Below are 18,427 nucleotides of genomic sequence, written 5' to 3' on the forward strand. Positions count from 1 at the left end.
GAGTTGGCTCTGGAGTATGAGAGAAAGAAAAGAATCAAAGAATGACTCCTAGAGTTTGTATTTGAGCAACTGAATAAATTACAGACCAAGAGAGGTATAAGGCTTTGGAGGGAGGTTGGCAGTGCTTGGGGAAAGGCAATCAAGTTTGGCTTTGTACCTGGTCTGTTTGAAGTGCTTATTTAAAAGTTCAGTGAAGTTATCAAGTAGCAGTGGACATATGACCTTAAAACGTGGAATATATGCCAGGCTGAAGGTATAAATTGGAGAGTCAACATAAAATAGATGGCATTTGAGGCCCTTTAGAGCCATCTCCAGTTAAGAGTAACAGAGTTCTAAAAACATTGATAAAAGGAAGTTAAAAGAAATAAGATATGGGGAAAATTCAGAGAACTAAGAGAAGAAAATTAACAAACATTCCAGTGTTGTATTGGTAAGGATGCTTTAACTGCAAGTAATAGAAAATGTAACATTTTAATATTTCATGCTTTGTGTTGATATATTCAGAATTAAGACTATTAGATGGTTGTAGGGTTAATTAATCTAAGATGTTTCTTTGTCTTCTGATGTTATCTGTGTGTGGACTTTAGGTTTACCTCTCCATCTTATCCTCCAGGTCTGAATGTATTTGTCATTTTTAGGACGGGGACGAGCTTCTCTGAAACTTTTAGGCTGTTTTAGTGAATTGCTCATAGCCTTGTACTTTCATTGAACATGTCTTAATTGCTATTATAGTTAGTAATCATTGTTTTGGACAGAGATTAAAAGATTCACAAGGCTCAGAATCTGCCTTATATATCAGTTTTGGGGGATTTTTTTCTTATTAGCACCTATCACAATAATGGACACACAGTTGATAATCAGGGGAAAGTGTATGAATGGCTTTTGTAGCTCTCTGAATGATCTTTTCAAATAGGTTTTTCAAATGTCATTTTATCAAATATTTTTTCTAATGTTTTATAGTGTTGATCATGGAATATTGAGAAATACTTTATACTTATAGAATAACTAATTGGTCATAGAAAACATCAGTTAAGTAAATACATTTTCAGGTAAGCTTTGTAACTGATTTGGTACTTGCCACAAGGCCTACTTTTGGCAATCATTTACAAGGGTATCAGTACTTGGTTTTCATTATGGTAACAGTTTAAAGCAAAGAGTTTAAAACATTGAACGCTTTTCTTTTAAGAGCAAAATAGTGTTTATACAATTATTTTGAATTCAGAATGTAGAAAATGTGGCTGTTATATTTGATTCTGTCTGATATGAAGTACCACAACTAGAGAAAATTTCTATGTGGAATTTTCTAAAATGTTATTTTTTTTTTTTGAAGCAAAATTAAACTTTTTTTCACTCATGAAAAATTAATGTGCCATAGGAAATGTGTTACTTGGATGTCTAATGAGCTATTAATTTCCAATAAAACTGAGAAGATTAATGGATTCACTCTAGGGAAAATAGCATTCAACTTGAAATAGAGACATTTGCAGCAACTTAATCTGTTCCCTTGGGAGTAAAGTTTTAAAAAATCACTTTTAAGCATAAGTTTATTTCTCAAAGAGGTAGTCCTTTAATGTTGACTTAATAAAAGAGTAGTCAGTGTAAGTTACGTTGAGAAGCGTTTGTTTCAAAGATGCAGAATACCAATCATAGAGAATGAAGGAGGATATATTATTCTGATGCCATACCCCAACTCTAGACTATAACTCATTCTTTTTAAAAAAAAACTCTCCTTATGTATTGTCATAGTTCAGTTTTTTCTCTTTACATTTTATGCCTGATAGACTTTAAATTATACTTTCTGCATTGCACTGTAATTATATGACTGCCTATCTACCACATTGGGCTTCCCTGATAGCTCAGTTGGCAAAGAATCCGCCTGCAGTGCAGGAGACTTGGGTTCAGTCCCTGGGTTGGGAAGATCTCTTGGAGAAGGGAAAGGCTACCCACTCCAGTATTCTGGCCTGGAGAATTCCATGAACTATATGGTTGTAAAGAGTCAGACCCAACTGGGCAACTTTCACTGTCACTTTTCTAACACATTGGAACACTGGCTCCTCTAGGCAGAAGACATTTCATTCATCTTGTTATTTCCAGTACCTTTCCCAGTGTCTGACACACAGTCATTGTTCAGTACATTTTTGCAAGACAAAGAAAGGAAGGATTTCTAGGAATAGAACTTACTTCAATACTTAATATTATTTTTAAAAGATAAAAATGTTTAATATGAGTCAAGGGATGAAGAGTCTTGTAAAATGAGAAGATTATTTTACCATTAAGAGTTGAGTTTGATTCTCATGGTTCTTATTAAACTTCATGAATCCTCAAAACACTACAATGAATTTCATGTGTGAAACATAACTCAGTATCTCTGAATGATTTTATGATTTTACTAGCAAGCAGTAAATACAGTTTACTAGTTTACAGTATGGAGTCTGTAATGAGCTGTCCATATCACAGAAATGCTGAAACTGTTACTCATAACTGATAACCTCTGTATATTATTTTGGTGAGAAACTTTACAGTATTTACAACATAAGTATACTTATTTCTAAATCATCTAACAAATATCATTTATCTGTTTGCTTATCTGTTCTTTTTGTGTTGAGACAAATTTGATTTTAAAAGCATTGCAAAAACATGTACGGTGAGTATGAAGCACAGAGCTTCTTTTGATAACTTCTTATATAATAGGACAGTTATTAAGTCTAAACATCAAGTTATATAAATAACATCATTTTCATTATGGGAGTTTGTGTTACCTTTCACTTTTTGAATGTCTTTTATCTCCTCTAAAATAGCACTTTAAGATTGTGATATTTCCATTTATATAAATTCTACTTCTTTGACAGTGATTTGATACATAGTCTAGGTAAATAGTAACTATAGGGCTTGACTAAGCAAAAAAATTTTTATAATTGAAGTATAATTTTTTTTTTTACTTCTAAAACTTTTAACTTGGATTTTTTTCAAATTTATTTTAATTTGAGGCTAATTATTTTATAATATTGTACTGGTTTTGCCATATATCAACATGAATCCACCATGGGTGTACACATGTTCCCCATCCTGAACCCCCCTCCCACCTGCCTCACTGTACCATACCTCTGAGTCATCCCAGTGCACCAGCCCCAAGCATCCTGTATCCTGCATCGAACCTGGACTGGTGATTCATTTCTTTTTTTCTTTTTTTTTTTTTAAATTTTTAGCGGCGGGCCTGGCCCGGGCGCGGAGTTGCGGCGCCACCACCGGGAAGGTTCTCGTCCTCCAGGCCGCGGAGCCGCTCACACGGCGGGCTGAGCGGGGCGGCCGCCCGCCGGCCTCTGATTCATTTCTTATATGATATTATACATGTTTCAATGCCATTCTCCCACATCGTCCCACCCTCTCCCTCTCCCACAGAGTCCAAAAGACTGTTCTATACATCTGTCTCTTTTGCTGTCTTGTATAACAGGGTTATCATTACCATCTTCCTAAATTCCATATATATGCGTTAGTATACTGTATTGGTGTTTTGCTTTCTGGCTTACTTCACTCTGTTTAATAGGCTCCAGTTTCATCCACCTCATTAGAACTGATTCAAATGTATTCTTTTTAATGGCTGAATAATACTTCATCATGTATACCACAGCTTTCTTATCCATTCATCTGCTGATGGACATCTAGGTTGCTTCCACGTCCTGGCTATTATAAACAGTGCTGCGATGAACACTGGGATATATGTGTCTCTTTCCCTTCTGGTTTCCTTGGTGTGTATGCCCAGCAGTGGGATTGCTGGGTTATAAGGCCATTCTATTTCCAGTTTTTTAAGGAATCTCCACACTGTTCTCCATAGTGGCTGTACTAGTTTGCATTCCCACCAACAGTGTAAGAGGGTTCCCTTTTCTCCACACCTTCTCCAGCATTTATTGCTTGTAGACTTGGATAGCAGCCATTCTGACTGGTGTGAAATGGTACCTCATTGTGGTTTTGATTTGCATTTCTCTGATAATGAGTGATGTTGAGCATCTTTTCATGTGTTTGTTAGCCATCTGTATGTCTTCTTTGGAGAAATATTTATTTAGTTCTTTGGCCCATTTTTTGATTGGGTCATTTATTTTTCTGGAATTGAGCTGCAGGAGGTGCTTGTATATTTTTGAGACTAATTATTTGTCAGTTGCTTCATTTGCTATTATTTTCTCCCATTCTGAAGGCTGTCTTTTCACCTTGCTTAGAGTTTCCTTTGTTGTGCAGAAGCTTTTAATTTTAATTAGGTCTCATTTGTTTATTTTTGCTTTTATTTCCAATATTCTGGGAGGTGGGTCGTAGAGGATCCTGCTGTGATGTATGTCAGAGAGTGTTTTGCCTATGTTCTCCTGTAGGAGTTTTATAGTTTCTGGTCTTACATTTAATCTTTAATCCGTTTTGAGTTTATTTTTGTGTATGGTGTTAGAAAATGTTCTAGTTTCATTCTTTTACAAGTGGCTGACCAGTTTTCCCAGCACCACTTGTTAAAGAGATTATCTTTTCTCTATTATATGTTCTTGCCTCCTTTGTCAAAGATAAGGTGTCCATAGGTGCGTGGATTTATCTCTGGGCTTTCTATTTTGTTCCATTGATCTATATTTCTGTCTTTGTGCCAGTACCATACTGTCTTGATGACTGTGGCTTTGTAGTAGAGCCTAAAGTCAGGCAGGTTGATTCCTCCACTTCCTTTCTTCTTCCTCAAGATTGCTTTGGCTATTCGAGGTTTTTTGTATTTCCATACAAATTGTGAAATTATTTGTTCTAGCTCTGTGAAAAATACCGTTGGTAGCTTGATAGGGATTGCATTGAACCTATAGATTGCTTTGGGTAGTATACTCATTTTCACTATATTGATTCTTCCGATCCATAAACAGTGGTATATTTCTCCATCTATTAGTGTCCTCTCTGAGTTCTTTCACCAGTGTTTTATAGTTTTCTATATATAGGTCTTTAGTTTCTTTAGGTAGATATATTCCTAAGTGTTTTATTCTTTTCATTGCAATGGTGAATGGAATTGTTTCCTTAATTTCTCTTTCTATTTTCTCACTATTAGTGTATAGGAATGCAAGGGATTTCTGTGTGTTGATTTTATATCCTGCAACTTTACTATATTCATTGATTAGCTCTAGTAATTTTCTGATGGCATCTTTAGGGTTTTCTATGTAGAGGATTTGGGGTCGCAAAGAGTCGGACACGACTGAGTGACTGATCTGATCTGATGTAGAGGATCATGTCATATGCAAACAGTGAGAGTTTTACTTCTTCTTCTCCAATTTGGATTCCTTTTATTTCTTTTTCTGCTCTGATTGCTGTGGCCAAAACTTCCAAAACTATGTTGAATAGTAGTAGTGAAAGTGGGCACCCTTGTCTTGTTCCTGACTTTAGGGGAAATGCTTTCAATTTTTCACCATTGAGAATAATGTTTGCTGTGGGTTTGTCATATATAGCTTTTATTATGTTGAGGTATGTTCCTTCTGTTCCTGCTTTCTGGAGAATTTTTTATCATAAATGGATGTTGAATTTTGTCAAAGGCTTTCTCTGCATCTTTTGAGATAATCAAATGGCTTTTATTTTTCAATTTGTTAATGTGGTGTATTACATTGATTGATTTGCGGATATTGAAGAGTCCCTTGCATCCCTGGGATAAAGCCCACTTCATCATGGTGTGTGATCTTTTTAATGTGTTGTTGGATTCTGATTGCTAGAATTTTGTTAAGGATTTTTGCATCTATGTTCTTCAGTGATATTGGCCTGTAGTTTTCTTTTTTTGTGGCATCTTTGTCATGTTTTGGTATTAGGGTGATGGTGGCCTCATAGAATGAGTTTGAAAGTTTACCTTCCTCTGCAATTTTCTGGAAGAGTTTGAGCAGGATAGGTGTTAGCTCTTCTCTAAATTTTTGGTAGAATTCAGCTGTGAAGCCATCTGGACCTGGGCTTATAATTCTTTAATTTAATATTAATTTACAATATTGTGTTAGGTTCACATGTACAGCAGAGCAATTTGGTTATACACATATTTATACACAATAAATTTTTTATGCCTTTCTATTATAGGCTATTAAAAGATTTTGAATATAGTTCCCTGTGCTGTAGAGTAAATCCTTTTTGTTTATCTATTTTACAAATGGTAGTGTGTATCTGTTAATGCCATACTCCTAACTTATCTTCCCCCTACCCCTTTCCCTTTTGGTAACCGTAAGTTTTCTATGTCTGTGAGTCTATTTCTATATTGTAAATAAGTTCATTTGTATAGTTTTTTTTAGATTCCACAGGTTTTATCATATGGTATTCATCTTTCTCTTTCTGCCTTATTTTGCTTAGTATGATATTCTCTGGGTTCACCCATGTTGCTGCAAATGGCATTATTTCATTCTTTTTGTGGATGAGTAGTATTCCATTGTATATATGTACCACTGCTTTATCCATTCATCTGTTGATGGACACTAATGTTGTTTCCATGGCTACTGTAAATAGTGCTGCTATGAGCATTAGGGTGCACGTGTCTTTTCAAATTTGAGTTTTGTCTTTTCTGGATATATGAGCAGAAGTGGGATTGCTAGATCATAGGGTAACTATTTTTAGGTTTTTAAGGAACACATACTATTTTCCATAGTGGCTGTACCAATTTACATTCCCACCAGCAGTGTAGGAGGGTTCCCTTTTCACCAAACCCTCTTCAGCATTTAGTATTTGTAAACTTTTTCATGATAACTATTCTGAACTGTGTGAGATGATACTTCAATATAGTTTTGATTGGCATTTCTCTAATAATTGGCAGTGTTGAACATCTTTTCATGTACTTGTTGGTCATCTGTATGTCTTTGGAGAAATATCTATTTAAGTCTTCTGCCCATTTTTTGATTGGGTTGTTTTTTTGTTACTGAGTTGTATGTTGTTGTTATTTAGTCGCTAAGTTGTATCTGACTTCCTGCAACCCTGTGGACTGTAAACCGCCAGACTTCTCTGTCCATGGAATTTGGCAAGCAAGAATACTGGAATGGGTTGCCATTTCCTTCTCCAAGGGTCTTCCTGATCCAGGGATCAAACCTGCATCTACTGCATTGGCAGGCCAATTCTTTACCACTGAGCCACCAGGAAGCCCTGAGTTGTTTGAGTTGTTTGTATATTTTGCAAATCAAGCCCTTGTCAGTCACATCATTTGGAAATATTTTCTCCCAGTCCGTAGGTTGTTTTTTCATTTTGTTTATGGTTTCCTTGTGGCTCCAATGGTAAAGAATCTGCCTGCAGTGCAGGACACCTCATTTCAATCCGTGGCCAGGAAGATCCCCTGGAGAAGCGAATGGCTACCCATTCCCTTCTGGAGAATTCCATGGACAGAGAGGAGCCTGATGGGCTATATATAGTCCATGGGGTTGCAAAGAGCTGGAAACAACTGAGCAACTAACTCTTCTCTTTTCTTGCTGTGGAAAAGCTTATAAGTTTGATTAGGGCCCATTTGTTTATCTTTGCTTTTATTGCTTTTTGCCCTGGGAGATTGACTTAAGAAAACATTGGTACAATTTATGTCAGAGAATATTTTGCCTGTGTTCTCTTCTAGAAGTTTTATGGTTCATGTCTTAATAAGTCTTTAAATCACTTTGAGTTTAATTTTGTAAATGGTGTGAATGACTGTTCTAACTTTATTAACATGTGGCTGTCCAGCTTTCCAAACACCACTTGCTGAAGAAAATGTCTTTCTCCATTATATATGTCACCTTTGTTGAAGAAGACTAATTGACCAACGGCATACGGGCTTATTTCTGTGTTCTCTTTTCTGTTCCATTGATCTCTGTCTGCTTTTGTGCCAGCACCATGCTGTTTTAATTACTGTAGCTCTGTAGTGTTGTCTGAAGTCTGGAAATGTTATACTTCCAGCTTTGTTCTTTTTTCTCAGGATTGCTTAGAACGACTTTTGCTGTGCCCCATAGATTTTGTATGGTTGTGTTTTATTGTCATCTATCTCAAGATATTTTTTATTTCCTCTTTGATTTCATCATTGACTCACTGATTTTTTAGTAACATTTTGTTTAGTCTCCATGTAATCATTTTTCCCCCTTGTTTCTCTTTCTGTTATTGATTTCTAGTTTCATGTCGTAGTTACAAAAGATATTTGAAATAATTTCCATCCTCCTAATTTATGGAGGTTTGTTTTGTGTCCTAGTATGTAAAGGATATATTTATCCTAGAGAATGTTCCATATGCACTTGAAAAGAATATATATTCTGGTCTTTTTAGATGTATTATCCTAGAGATCTCAATTAAGTCTGTTCTAGTGTGTCATTTAGGATCTCCGTTGCCTTATTGAATTCCCATTAGTTTGTCCCTTTATGTCTGTTATTATGTATGTATTTAAACACTTCTATAATGGGTGCTTATACACCTCTTCTTGAATTGATCTTTCTATCATTATGTAGTCTCCTTTATCTTTCTTTATGGCCTTTGTTTTAAAGTCTGTTTTGTCTGATATGAATATTGCTACTTTTGCTTTGTCATTTCCGTTTGCATGAAACACCTTTTTCTATCCCCTTGCTTTCAATGTATACATTTTCTTCCCTAAAGAGAATCTCCTGTAGGCAGTATATTGTGGGTTTTTGTTTTACTATCTAGTCTGCCACTCTGTGTCTTGATTGGAGAATTTAGTCCATTTACCTTTAAATTATTTATTGATAATTATTTATTGCCATTTTAAATCTTGTTTTCCAGTTGATTCCTTTGTATTCCTTCTTTATCCCTGTCTTCTTTTTGTGTTTCTCTTGTGGTTTGATAGTTTTCTTTTCTGTTATGCTATAGTTCCTTTCTTTTTGATTTTTGTGAAGTTCCTGCATGTTTTTGATTTGTGATTATCCTGGATTTCAAGTATATTAACCTATAGCTTACCTACTTGCTTTCAACTGGTAGTCATATAAACTCAAATATTCTAAAAGATCTACATTTTTCTTACTTCCCTCCCTACATTTTATGATGTCCTATTTTACATCTTAATTTTTATCCTTTTGCTGCTCATTGTAGTTATAATTACTTTCACAGAATTTTTTCATTGTTTTTTATTGTTAATATTTGCACTGACTTATTTAAGTAATCTTCAGTCCTTTTATTTATTTGCCTTTAATGTAGATACTTCCTTCTTTTTCATTTAGTGAAGACCTTTAGATATTTCTTTTAGGATTGGTTTAGTATTCATAGAGCTAACTAACCTCTAAGTTCAGTTCAGTTCAGCCGCTCAGTCGTGTCCAACTCTTTGCGACCCCATGAATTGCAGCACGCCAGGCCTCCCTGTCCATCACCAACTCCCAGAGTTCACCCAGACTCATGTCCATCGAGTCAGTGATGCCATCCAGCCATCTCATCCTCTGTCATCCCCTTCTCCTGCTGCCTCCAATCCCTCCCAGCATCAGAGTCTTTTCCAATGAGTCAACTCTTCTCATGAGGTGGCCAAAGTAGTGGAGTTTCAGCTTTAGCATCAGTCCTTCCCATGAACACCCAGGACTGATCTCCTTTAGAATGGACTGGTTGGATCTCTCCAAGGGACTCTCAAGAGTCTTCTCCAACACCACAGTTCAAAAGCATCAATTCTTCAGCGCTCAGCTTTCTTCACAGTCCAACTGTCACATCCATGCATGACCACTGGAAAAACCATAGCCTTGACTAACCTCTAGGGTAGCTCAAATGGTAAAGAATCTGCCTGCAATATGGGAGGTGGTGGTGGTTGGTGGTTTAGTTGCTAAGACATGTCTGACTCTTGCGACTCCATAGACTGTAGCCTGCCAGGCTTCTCTGTCTGGGATTTTCCAGGCAAGAATACTGGAGTGGATTGCCATTTCCTTCTCCAGGGGATCTTCGCAACCCAGGACTTGAAGCCAGATTTCCTGCATTGCAGGCAAATTCTTTACCAACTGAGCTGTGAGGGAACCCATGTTCAATCCTTGGGTTGAGAGGATACAACAATAATAAGTAAATTAAAAAAAAAAGAATTTCTCAGATAAGCGAAAACTAAAAGAATATATTTTTATATATTTGTTAGAGCAGGTCAGGGTTTCCCTGGTGGCTCAGACAGTAAATAATCCATCAGGAAGTGCAGGAGACCTGGGTTCAATCCATGGGTTGGGAAGATCCCCTGGAGGAGGATATGGTGAACCACTTCAGTATTCTTGCCTGGAGAATCCCAATGGACACAATCCTGGTGGGCTACAGTCCATGGGGTCCCAAAGAGTCAGACACAACTGAGTGACTCTCTCTCTCTCACACATACACATCAGGTGAGCTCCATATCCCTCTACTCTGCCATCTTGATCTCCTCCACCAAAATCCTTTTAATGTTATATATGTAAAATGCCTGCATTAAACTTCTCATCATATTGTAAAGGATAAACAAAATGCTGAAACATATTACTGAAGAAGTCACTTCTTCCACAATGGCCAATTCCAATATCAATGGTTATTGCTTATATTAATAAATATAAATATGCTACATATAAGTTTTTTCCAGCTTGTATAAGGAACTCATTTATTGCTGAATAATTTCCAGTCATAAAACAGTGCATGTGTGACTGGAAAGTTTAATGAGTCAGTCACTGATTTTTATACAACCTAGAAATTTCTTAGCTGTGCAACTATTATTTTACTGATGAGCTTTTTTACCTCAAACATTTTTAGACATTATTTTTGCCTCATTTTTGCTTGATGAAATTTAATCTTGTATGTGTATGTTTAGGACAGAAAAAAAATCAAACAGCATAAATTTAGAAATCTCTCTTCTCCTTGAATACCTGTGGGAAAAGTAAAAATTCATATTTATTATCTTTAAATATTAGCACATTTAGGATTTTTGTAATGTTACATTTAGTGAATAATAGATAATTTATGCAAAAAATACTTTCTGAAGAGCCTCTTAAAATGTTATATCTTAATATAACATAATCTTTTAATTCATACACATTGGATTTGTGCTGTTCTCATTTGAAAATATATTGCCCCATTATAGAATTTGATTTCTGGTGTACACTTTTAAGCTTATTTCCTAGATATTAGAAGCCTACCAGAGAATGAAAATTTATTATCTTTAAGATTATAAGTTCTGCAGGGGTTATCAGACATATGCCTTATACAAGAACTCATCTGTCAGAGAAGAAAAGAATATGATTAAAATTTCTAGGCCCAGCAGGTTAGCAACCTGCTAAATACCTAAAAATTCAAAGTTGTGCTTTTCTTTTTAATGTTTATGGGAAGATATAAGCTTATAGAATTAGGTTTATACTCATTAAGTGTCTGCCCTAACTCACACTTACCATCCATCATTCATTTTCATTTTTTTAATTCGATTTTGCCAGACTCTTATCTTGCACTTACTGTTTTCCATCTCCTTTTAATATGCCCTCCCCAAATGGCTGACCCGTCCTTAGGGCCTTTCTTCCCAGGTCACAGGAATTCTCTCGATCTCAAATCATTCATGGGAAATCCAAAGCCTTATTTTTAACTATCCCATTTCCATGCCATCAAAAAACACCACAAGGAAGTTAAAGGTAACAAGAGAAACTAAAGATTTAGAAGGACAAACCTACTCAACTAAAGATTTAGAAGGGCAAACTTAACTAGATCTCCAGAATCACAGATGGAGAGATATGATGGTTAATAAATGAAATAAATGAGATATAAAATTCATATATACTCACACATGAAATTAGAAATTTATTACCATCCCTTTAGGGCTTCCCAGGTGGCACAGGGTTAAAGAATTCACCTGCCCATGCAGGAGACACAGGTTCGATCCCTGGGTCAGGAAGGTCCCCTGGAGTAGCAAATGGCAAACCTCTCCAGTATTCTTACCTGGAAAATTCCATGGACAGAGCCTGGAGAGCTACAGTCCATGGGGTCGCAAAGAGTCGGACATGACTGAGCACTCATTGTCCTTTTATGTATGTATTATACTTGCTATTAACATAAAGCCCATGAGTTTGTAACATTAGGTAATATTACCATATTAGATAATATTACAATATTAAACAATATTTAACTATCTTTTGTTGAATCACTAAGTAGAGAAAAAGGTAGAAATTTATAAAATAGCTCCATCTTATTTAGCAACATTTATGTTTGAACTAGGTTCACTGAGAACTTCCCAGGTTACTGTAATTTTACAGTGTAGCCATAGACTTTCTAATTAAATACGCAACTTCTGTCATAAGAAAAAAACCTCTTTTGCTTTTTACTGTAAATTTAATTAAGCATTTCTTGTAAGTTCATTTCAGTATCTTTATCACGGCCCACTAAAGTTAGGATTCAGTTGTAAAATGGTAGACTAATTGCCTTTTGTATTAAATGAAATAAGAATCTCAAATATGCAACGTCAGGAAATTTAATTGTGGTCTTCAATTGCTTATTCAATGCATTGGAAAACTGAATGCCAGAAGAACAGAAAAAAGGGCCAAAGGTTATTAAATGTAGCACATCACACACATTTTGTACTTTACTTAATGATCCAAGTGTTTATTGCCATGAAGTAAATGCACCATTTAAAGAATTATGGTGGAATTGTAAAACATTAAAAACTCTAATTAATTTTAGTCTGAAGCATGCAGCATGCTCGTTTTTGCCTAAAACATTTTCATTATCATCAGAATTTTTTCAGTTATTAAGATAAATTTTTCCCATTGTGCAGCACTAGCATATTTTCAGTATTAAAAGCATAATCTTAAATGCTGTTGAGAGTTACATCTGGTACGTTTTAAATAAGTAAAAGAGTAATTTTTGACCACAGAGTAGAGTATATTATATATTGCTTTTCTATACTTACTCTACAATTAACAGCTTAAGTGTGTCTTCATATTTTTTACTGGAAGTTTTGGAAGGATCATAGTTAAAGCATACAGATAATTTCAACTATTAATTTGAATCTGATTATAGAAACTCTTCTGATTAAAGGAATATTTAAAATCTAAAGAAAATATCAAAAGATAATAGAAATATTTTAGTGCTTAGTTGTACTTTCTCACTTTATTTTACAGTTCCCACCATATGTCTTTGTCTGCTGCTATAAAATGAAAACAGCTGACATCATTCTCTTTGAAAACAATCTCCCATTATGCTTTCTTATTTCTGGAAATAAAGCTTATATTTTCTGACTGTGAGTAGAAATGTAAGAAAAATGCCTGGAAGCACAGACAAGAAAATAAAAAATTAATAGCATCATAATAAACAGTTGAGGTACTTAAGAAAGGAATTTTAAGTGCAAAAATGGAAAGCATAAACAATTTATTTTAGCTGTATATTTTCAATGTAGAGGCTAAAGTAACCTTGAATTTTCTTTTACATAAAATCTTTGTGCATAAATCACCCTTACTTTGAATTTAGAAAACTTTCATCAAGTATTCATTTCTATTTTGTATTTTAAATCTTTTTTTTATTTTAAATAATTTTAGACTTACCAAAACTTAGGAGTTTCCCTGGTGGCTTAGAGGGTAAAGCGTCTGCCCACAATGAGGGAGACCTGGGTTCGATCCCTGGGTCGGGAAGATCCCCTGGAGAAGAAAATGGCAACCTACTCCAGTATTTTTGCCTGGAGAATCCCATGGACGGAGGAGCCTGGTAGGCTACAGTCCACGGGGTTGCAAAGAGTCAGACATGTCTGAGTGACTTCACTTTCACTTTCAAAAGTTGCAGAAATAGCACACATAATTCCCATTTGCCCTTTATCCAGCTTCCTACAGTGTTATTATCTTCTACTGTTTAATTCTTTTATAGAGTGTTTATCTGATGTTTTTTGTATTAGACTGAGGTTCATGTATTGCTGGGAAGGATACCACAAATCAGAATTAACATGCCCTTTGTAAAGCATCTTACCAAAGGGTTGGTATTAATATGTGTTACTGGTAATGTTAACCCTAATTATTTGGTTAAGGTAATGTTTGACAGATTTCTCTACTCTAAAGGTACTCATAAAGTCATTTTTAAAGATGAAATAATGGGGAAAATTTGTCCCTTTGAATAATCCAACCTTTAAAAGAAATCATTTAAAACTTGACAGTCTATAGCATAAATACAGAGTCATCTTTATTCATAGACTGTAATTTTGAATCTAGGTACTACCTGAGCATTAAGAAGTCCAGTTGCTAAAATAATTGCTCTTTGTTTGGAGTTGGTTACCTCAAGAGAAAGGAAAAGCGGGATGGATAGGTTTTATTGACATTAATTCTTTCAACTATTATGAGAACAAAGTCAAATTTGTAAATAAAGGGAAATAGAAGGCTACCTCTTCCAAATTGATGCTGCAAGCTGAGTAATATTTAAACAGACTCTTTTGGGTTTTATGGGATCTAGCTTAGATGAAAAATGGCACCGTTTTTACTTATTTTCTGTTTGAATGACTCTCTTAGTCTCATGTTGCCACCTGGAGCATGAGTCCATAATTACACGGTCCCTGTATGCCTAGATATTAACATTCTCCTCACTCCAACAGTTCTGTCAGTGTACAAAGAGCAGGGAGGTCAAGGAATCACGTGTAATGATTTGGCATTACGAGTGTTACTGTTACGTGTGTGTATTCCTGAAATTCCGCATGTAACAGCAGATCTGCAAGGTTGCTGTAATCACATGTTTTCTGGAGTATAAATTAACAGGCTTAAACATTAAGAGGTAAACCTGTCTACTTCCCAGTAGCCCCAAAGGGTACATTTTCTTGTTGGCTGCTTCAGAATACTTCATGAAACAAGTGTCAAACTTGTCAGGGCTGTCACTAAGAAAATGATCCTTGTAGCAAGGGTCTTCGTTCACTGGGAAACAAACAGATGTCTTATCTTAGAAAAGAGTGACAAAACCTGCCATCTATCAGAAGAAATTTTTGTCAGCCTTTATTAATCCGGTAGCGAAGAAATACTTCGGTAAAAGAGCTTCCTTTCTTTGTAGTTTCATTCATTACACAGTCATTTGTGAATGATATTTGATTTGCTGCCTGAACTATTTTAATGATTTTATTAATTTTGAACTGTTGATAAAGTTCTTATAAAAATTGACAATGTAACGTTAGCAATACAAGTTAGCACTTCTGGAAAAAAAAAAAGACAACTTCTAAAATCATTTCTGGAGTTTTATTATATCTAATTCTGATGTTTTATTTATAGTGATTAAAATCTATTGCTGTTAGTTTTATTATTTTGGTGATACTATACCACAGCAATTATGTTGTGTGGGACTCTTATCAGTGGGACTAAATGCCTTCTCTACACTTCCATAATCCTTTATGGAATCTATATCCAGATTACAGCTATTTTTATCCAAAGGTAGAAGAGATTGTATCTTGCTAACTTACATAAATAGTTTAAAGGCATAGAAAGGCAAGATATTTTAAGACAGACTCTCATCATAAGAAACTTTTGTACCTATGCTGAACAGGAGGTACTATTAGACATGCATTTATTAGCTATACTTTATTCCTAAGAAAAATTCAACAAAAAGACTGACATTATATAGTGAAAGTGACGTCACTCAGTCGTGTCGGACTCTTTGCGACCCCGTGGACTGTAGCCTACCACGCTCCTCCATCCATGAGATTTTCCAGGCAAGAGTACTGGAGTGGGTTGCCATTTATGGAAGTAAATATTATAGATAATTCCGAGTTCTCAGGGGAAAACTAGGTAACCACCTTGTTAAACCAGTAAGTCATATTGCTGTGAGGACTTACTAGACCGTTCACATGATAAAAGCTCCATTTTTTTTTTCAAAACTTAAAGACTATGAATTTGGTAAAAGCAATTTTGTCTAATGTTGCTTCTAACGTTTTTGCTCATTCCTGTTTTCAGTACTGTTTTAGTAAACTCAGAAGTGTAACCACTAGATAAGGAAGGATATTTTGCTTTTCCAAAGCACACACCTCTTATTCATTCTTTATCCCAGTATTTAAAATAGTTCAGGAAACGTTTATGGAACTCCACCTAGATACTAAATATGCCCTGTTAGATGGTAGGAATATAAGATAAAGATAAAACCTTGCCTTGCGCACCATATAGACACATTCAGTCCTACCTAATAAAATCTTGCCACCTTTACCTGCTGATGTAACACTTTCTGTCAGTGTTCCACCTGAAGAAGACAGTGGAAAATATGGAATAGGATTTGGTTTTTATTAGGTTGTAATTAAAATGTAATCTCTGTTTGAGTTAAAGTGTTGAGTTAAAGTGGAAACTGCGTGCGTGTGTGCTAAGTTGCTTCAATCGTGTTTGGACTTTGTGACCCTATGGACTGTAGCCTGCCAGGCTCTTCAATCGATGGGATTCTCCAGGCAAAAATACTGGAGTGGGTTACCATGCCCTCCTCCAGGGGATCTTCCCAACCAGGGATCAAATCTGCAGTTCCTGCAGCTCCTGCATTGCAGGCAGATTCTTTACTACTGGGAAGCCAGCCACCAGGGAAACCCAAAAACTACCTGTTCATTAACAGATTTTCAATAGTCAATTCAACATTCTATCTCTATTCAGTAGAGAAAATTTGAAAAAACAAAAAAAAACACTCAGTGGTTGTTATACGTAGAAAAATACATTAAAATTACATCACCTAAATTGATATTCAGAACCCCATCCTCTGTATCCAACATATCTATAATTATTCAGTCTGACTGATAATATTGATAACTTTTCTACTTTTCTGGTATTGACAAAGGCTAAATGACAGTTGCTATTGAAGTTTAGAGACAGTGTCTATAAAGGAAGCTTTCTCCACCTTAATATTTATGGGCAAGGATGTGGTCTTTCATGGAAAACATAGATATATATACACACATCTTGATTTGCATTTACTTAATAAAGTCAGTTTAGTAACCAAAGCTCAGTAATTATTTAATTTAATTGAATTTGGTTTTATAAGAAGATAAAGAGATACAGGGTTATATGTTTGGTGATACTGATATAATTACTGTTGTCCACAGATGCTTAAGAAATTAAGATACTCATACTTTAACTTGTGAAGAGTTAGACATTGCGTTTTACTTCAGTTAATAAGAACAAAAGGCCTTTCAGGAATACTAGGAAAGCAAGACTGCTTCGTACTTGGGTGTTATTGAAAGAACATAGATGATGAGATGGATTATAAAATGTAAGGTGACATATTTTTCCAGATTCTCATTCATTTATACTTTGGAGGTCACCATTTAATATTGAACATAAGATGTATTTCATTCCTATGGAAGCAGACATTATGATGTCACTTTATTTATTCACCATGTTCCACAGGACCCTGCTATGAATTATGAAGCCACCACTCAGAATCGAAACTGTAGAAGATGTAAGCATTCTATTGCCTGACATGCCCATTTTAGAGTTTCCTATTTTAGAGCTGACTGATTTTCAGATAACATATGGTGGTCCAAGTAATTGGGAAATTGGCAGACCTGTCAAGAAAGTCTGCTGGATGAGACAAAAATGCCAATGTACATAAAGTGTCTCAGAAGTTACATTTACTATTTTTTTTATCAAATAGTGAAGTAAAAATATCTGATTGACCCCTAAAAAGGATATTTTTTTAGTGGCAAGTGTTTTCAAAAGTAGTTTTTAGGTCATTGATAAAATAAATTGCTTTTAAAAATACATAGAAAAATTTAGCCACATGTAGTATAAAACAGCATGCACTGTAAATATTTAAATGTTACATAATTGTGCCATTTTGTTTATAGCCTTTTCCCTAGTATTACTGGAATCATGATAGTTAATTCTTGAGAGAAATAAAGTTAAAGTGTATGAAGTATAAGTGATTAAATGCTCTAAGGTTTGTATTTTAATGTTTTCCCAAATTTATTTCACAGGAAGATGAAAATGAAGCTGAAAGAAAAAATATATCTCAGGAGCTCAGCGTGGAACAGAAAAATTCAAAGAAATAAAGGATTTTCTGTAGTGTTTTGAGAAGTTTGCAACTTATGTAGTAGCAGATGAAATTTCTAATTGTAAAATGTTAAACTAAAATCTAATTTGCAAAATGTTCTCAATAAAGTCATTGAAAATGAAATGGGACTTTGCATTTGGAATTTGTATGCTTTTTTAGAGCAATTTAAACATTTGTATAAAAGACCTTTAAAATATATTTTTTTAATTCTCTACTGAATTTGAGAATAGAGACAGAATTTCCTCTTATCTGTAATCCAAGTGTTATCACATGTGAATGACCTAAAAAAAACAAACTCTGAAAGTTTTTTTTTTTTTTTTTGCTTGCAAGTCTGTGTTGTCTTCTTCAGGAACCTTAATAGAATTCCAATTATTAATATAAAGAAATCCAACATAGTTCAAAAATGAACAGGAAATGTTTGCATTTGAAAACCAGCAAGTGCCACAGGATGAAATATCATTTTCTGATTTCATCAACTTATACATCACATAATACTCTGGGATTGCAGGTAAAGGCTGAAAAGAAATAGTAACTTAACATTCTCTGTGACAGAAGTAGTACC

General features: G+C 35.0%; 1 protein-coding gene across 4 annotated transcripts in view; it reads left to right on the forward strand.

The window, feature by feature from the left end:
* Window positions 1–17,988, forward strand: part of PHF14 (PHD finger protein 14) — a 199,117-nt gene extending 181,129 nt beyond the window's left edge. For 2 of the 4 annotated variants that reach the window (XM_019958462.2, XM_070787537.1), the window contains 2 exons: window positions 17,220–17,271; window positions 17,789–17,988. In XM_019958462.2, the coding sequence (XP_019814021.2) occupies window positions 17,220–17,239 (20 nt within the window). In that variant the 3' untranslated portion in view covers window positions 17,240–17,271; window positions 17,789–17,988. The remainder of the gene's footprint in view (window positions 1–17,219; window positions 17,272–17,788) is intronic. The other 2 variants (XM_019958463.2, XM_019958459.2) reach the window with 1 other exon arrangement.
* Window positions 17,989–18,427: the final 439 nt, after the last annotated feature.

Source organism: Bos indicus, chromosome 4 (genome assembly GCF_029378745.1).
Source record: "Bos indicus isolate NIAB-ARS_2022 breed Sahiwal x Tharparkar chromosome 4, NIAB-ARS_B.indTharparkar_mat_pri_1.0, whole genome shotgun sequence".
Classification (NCBI taxonomy): domain Eukaryota; kingdom Metazoa; phylum Chordata; class Mammalia; order Artiodactyla; family Bovidae; genus Bos; species Bos indicus.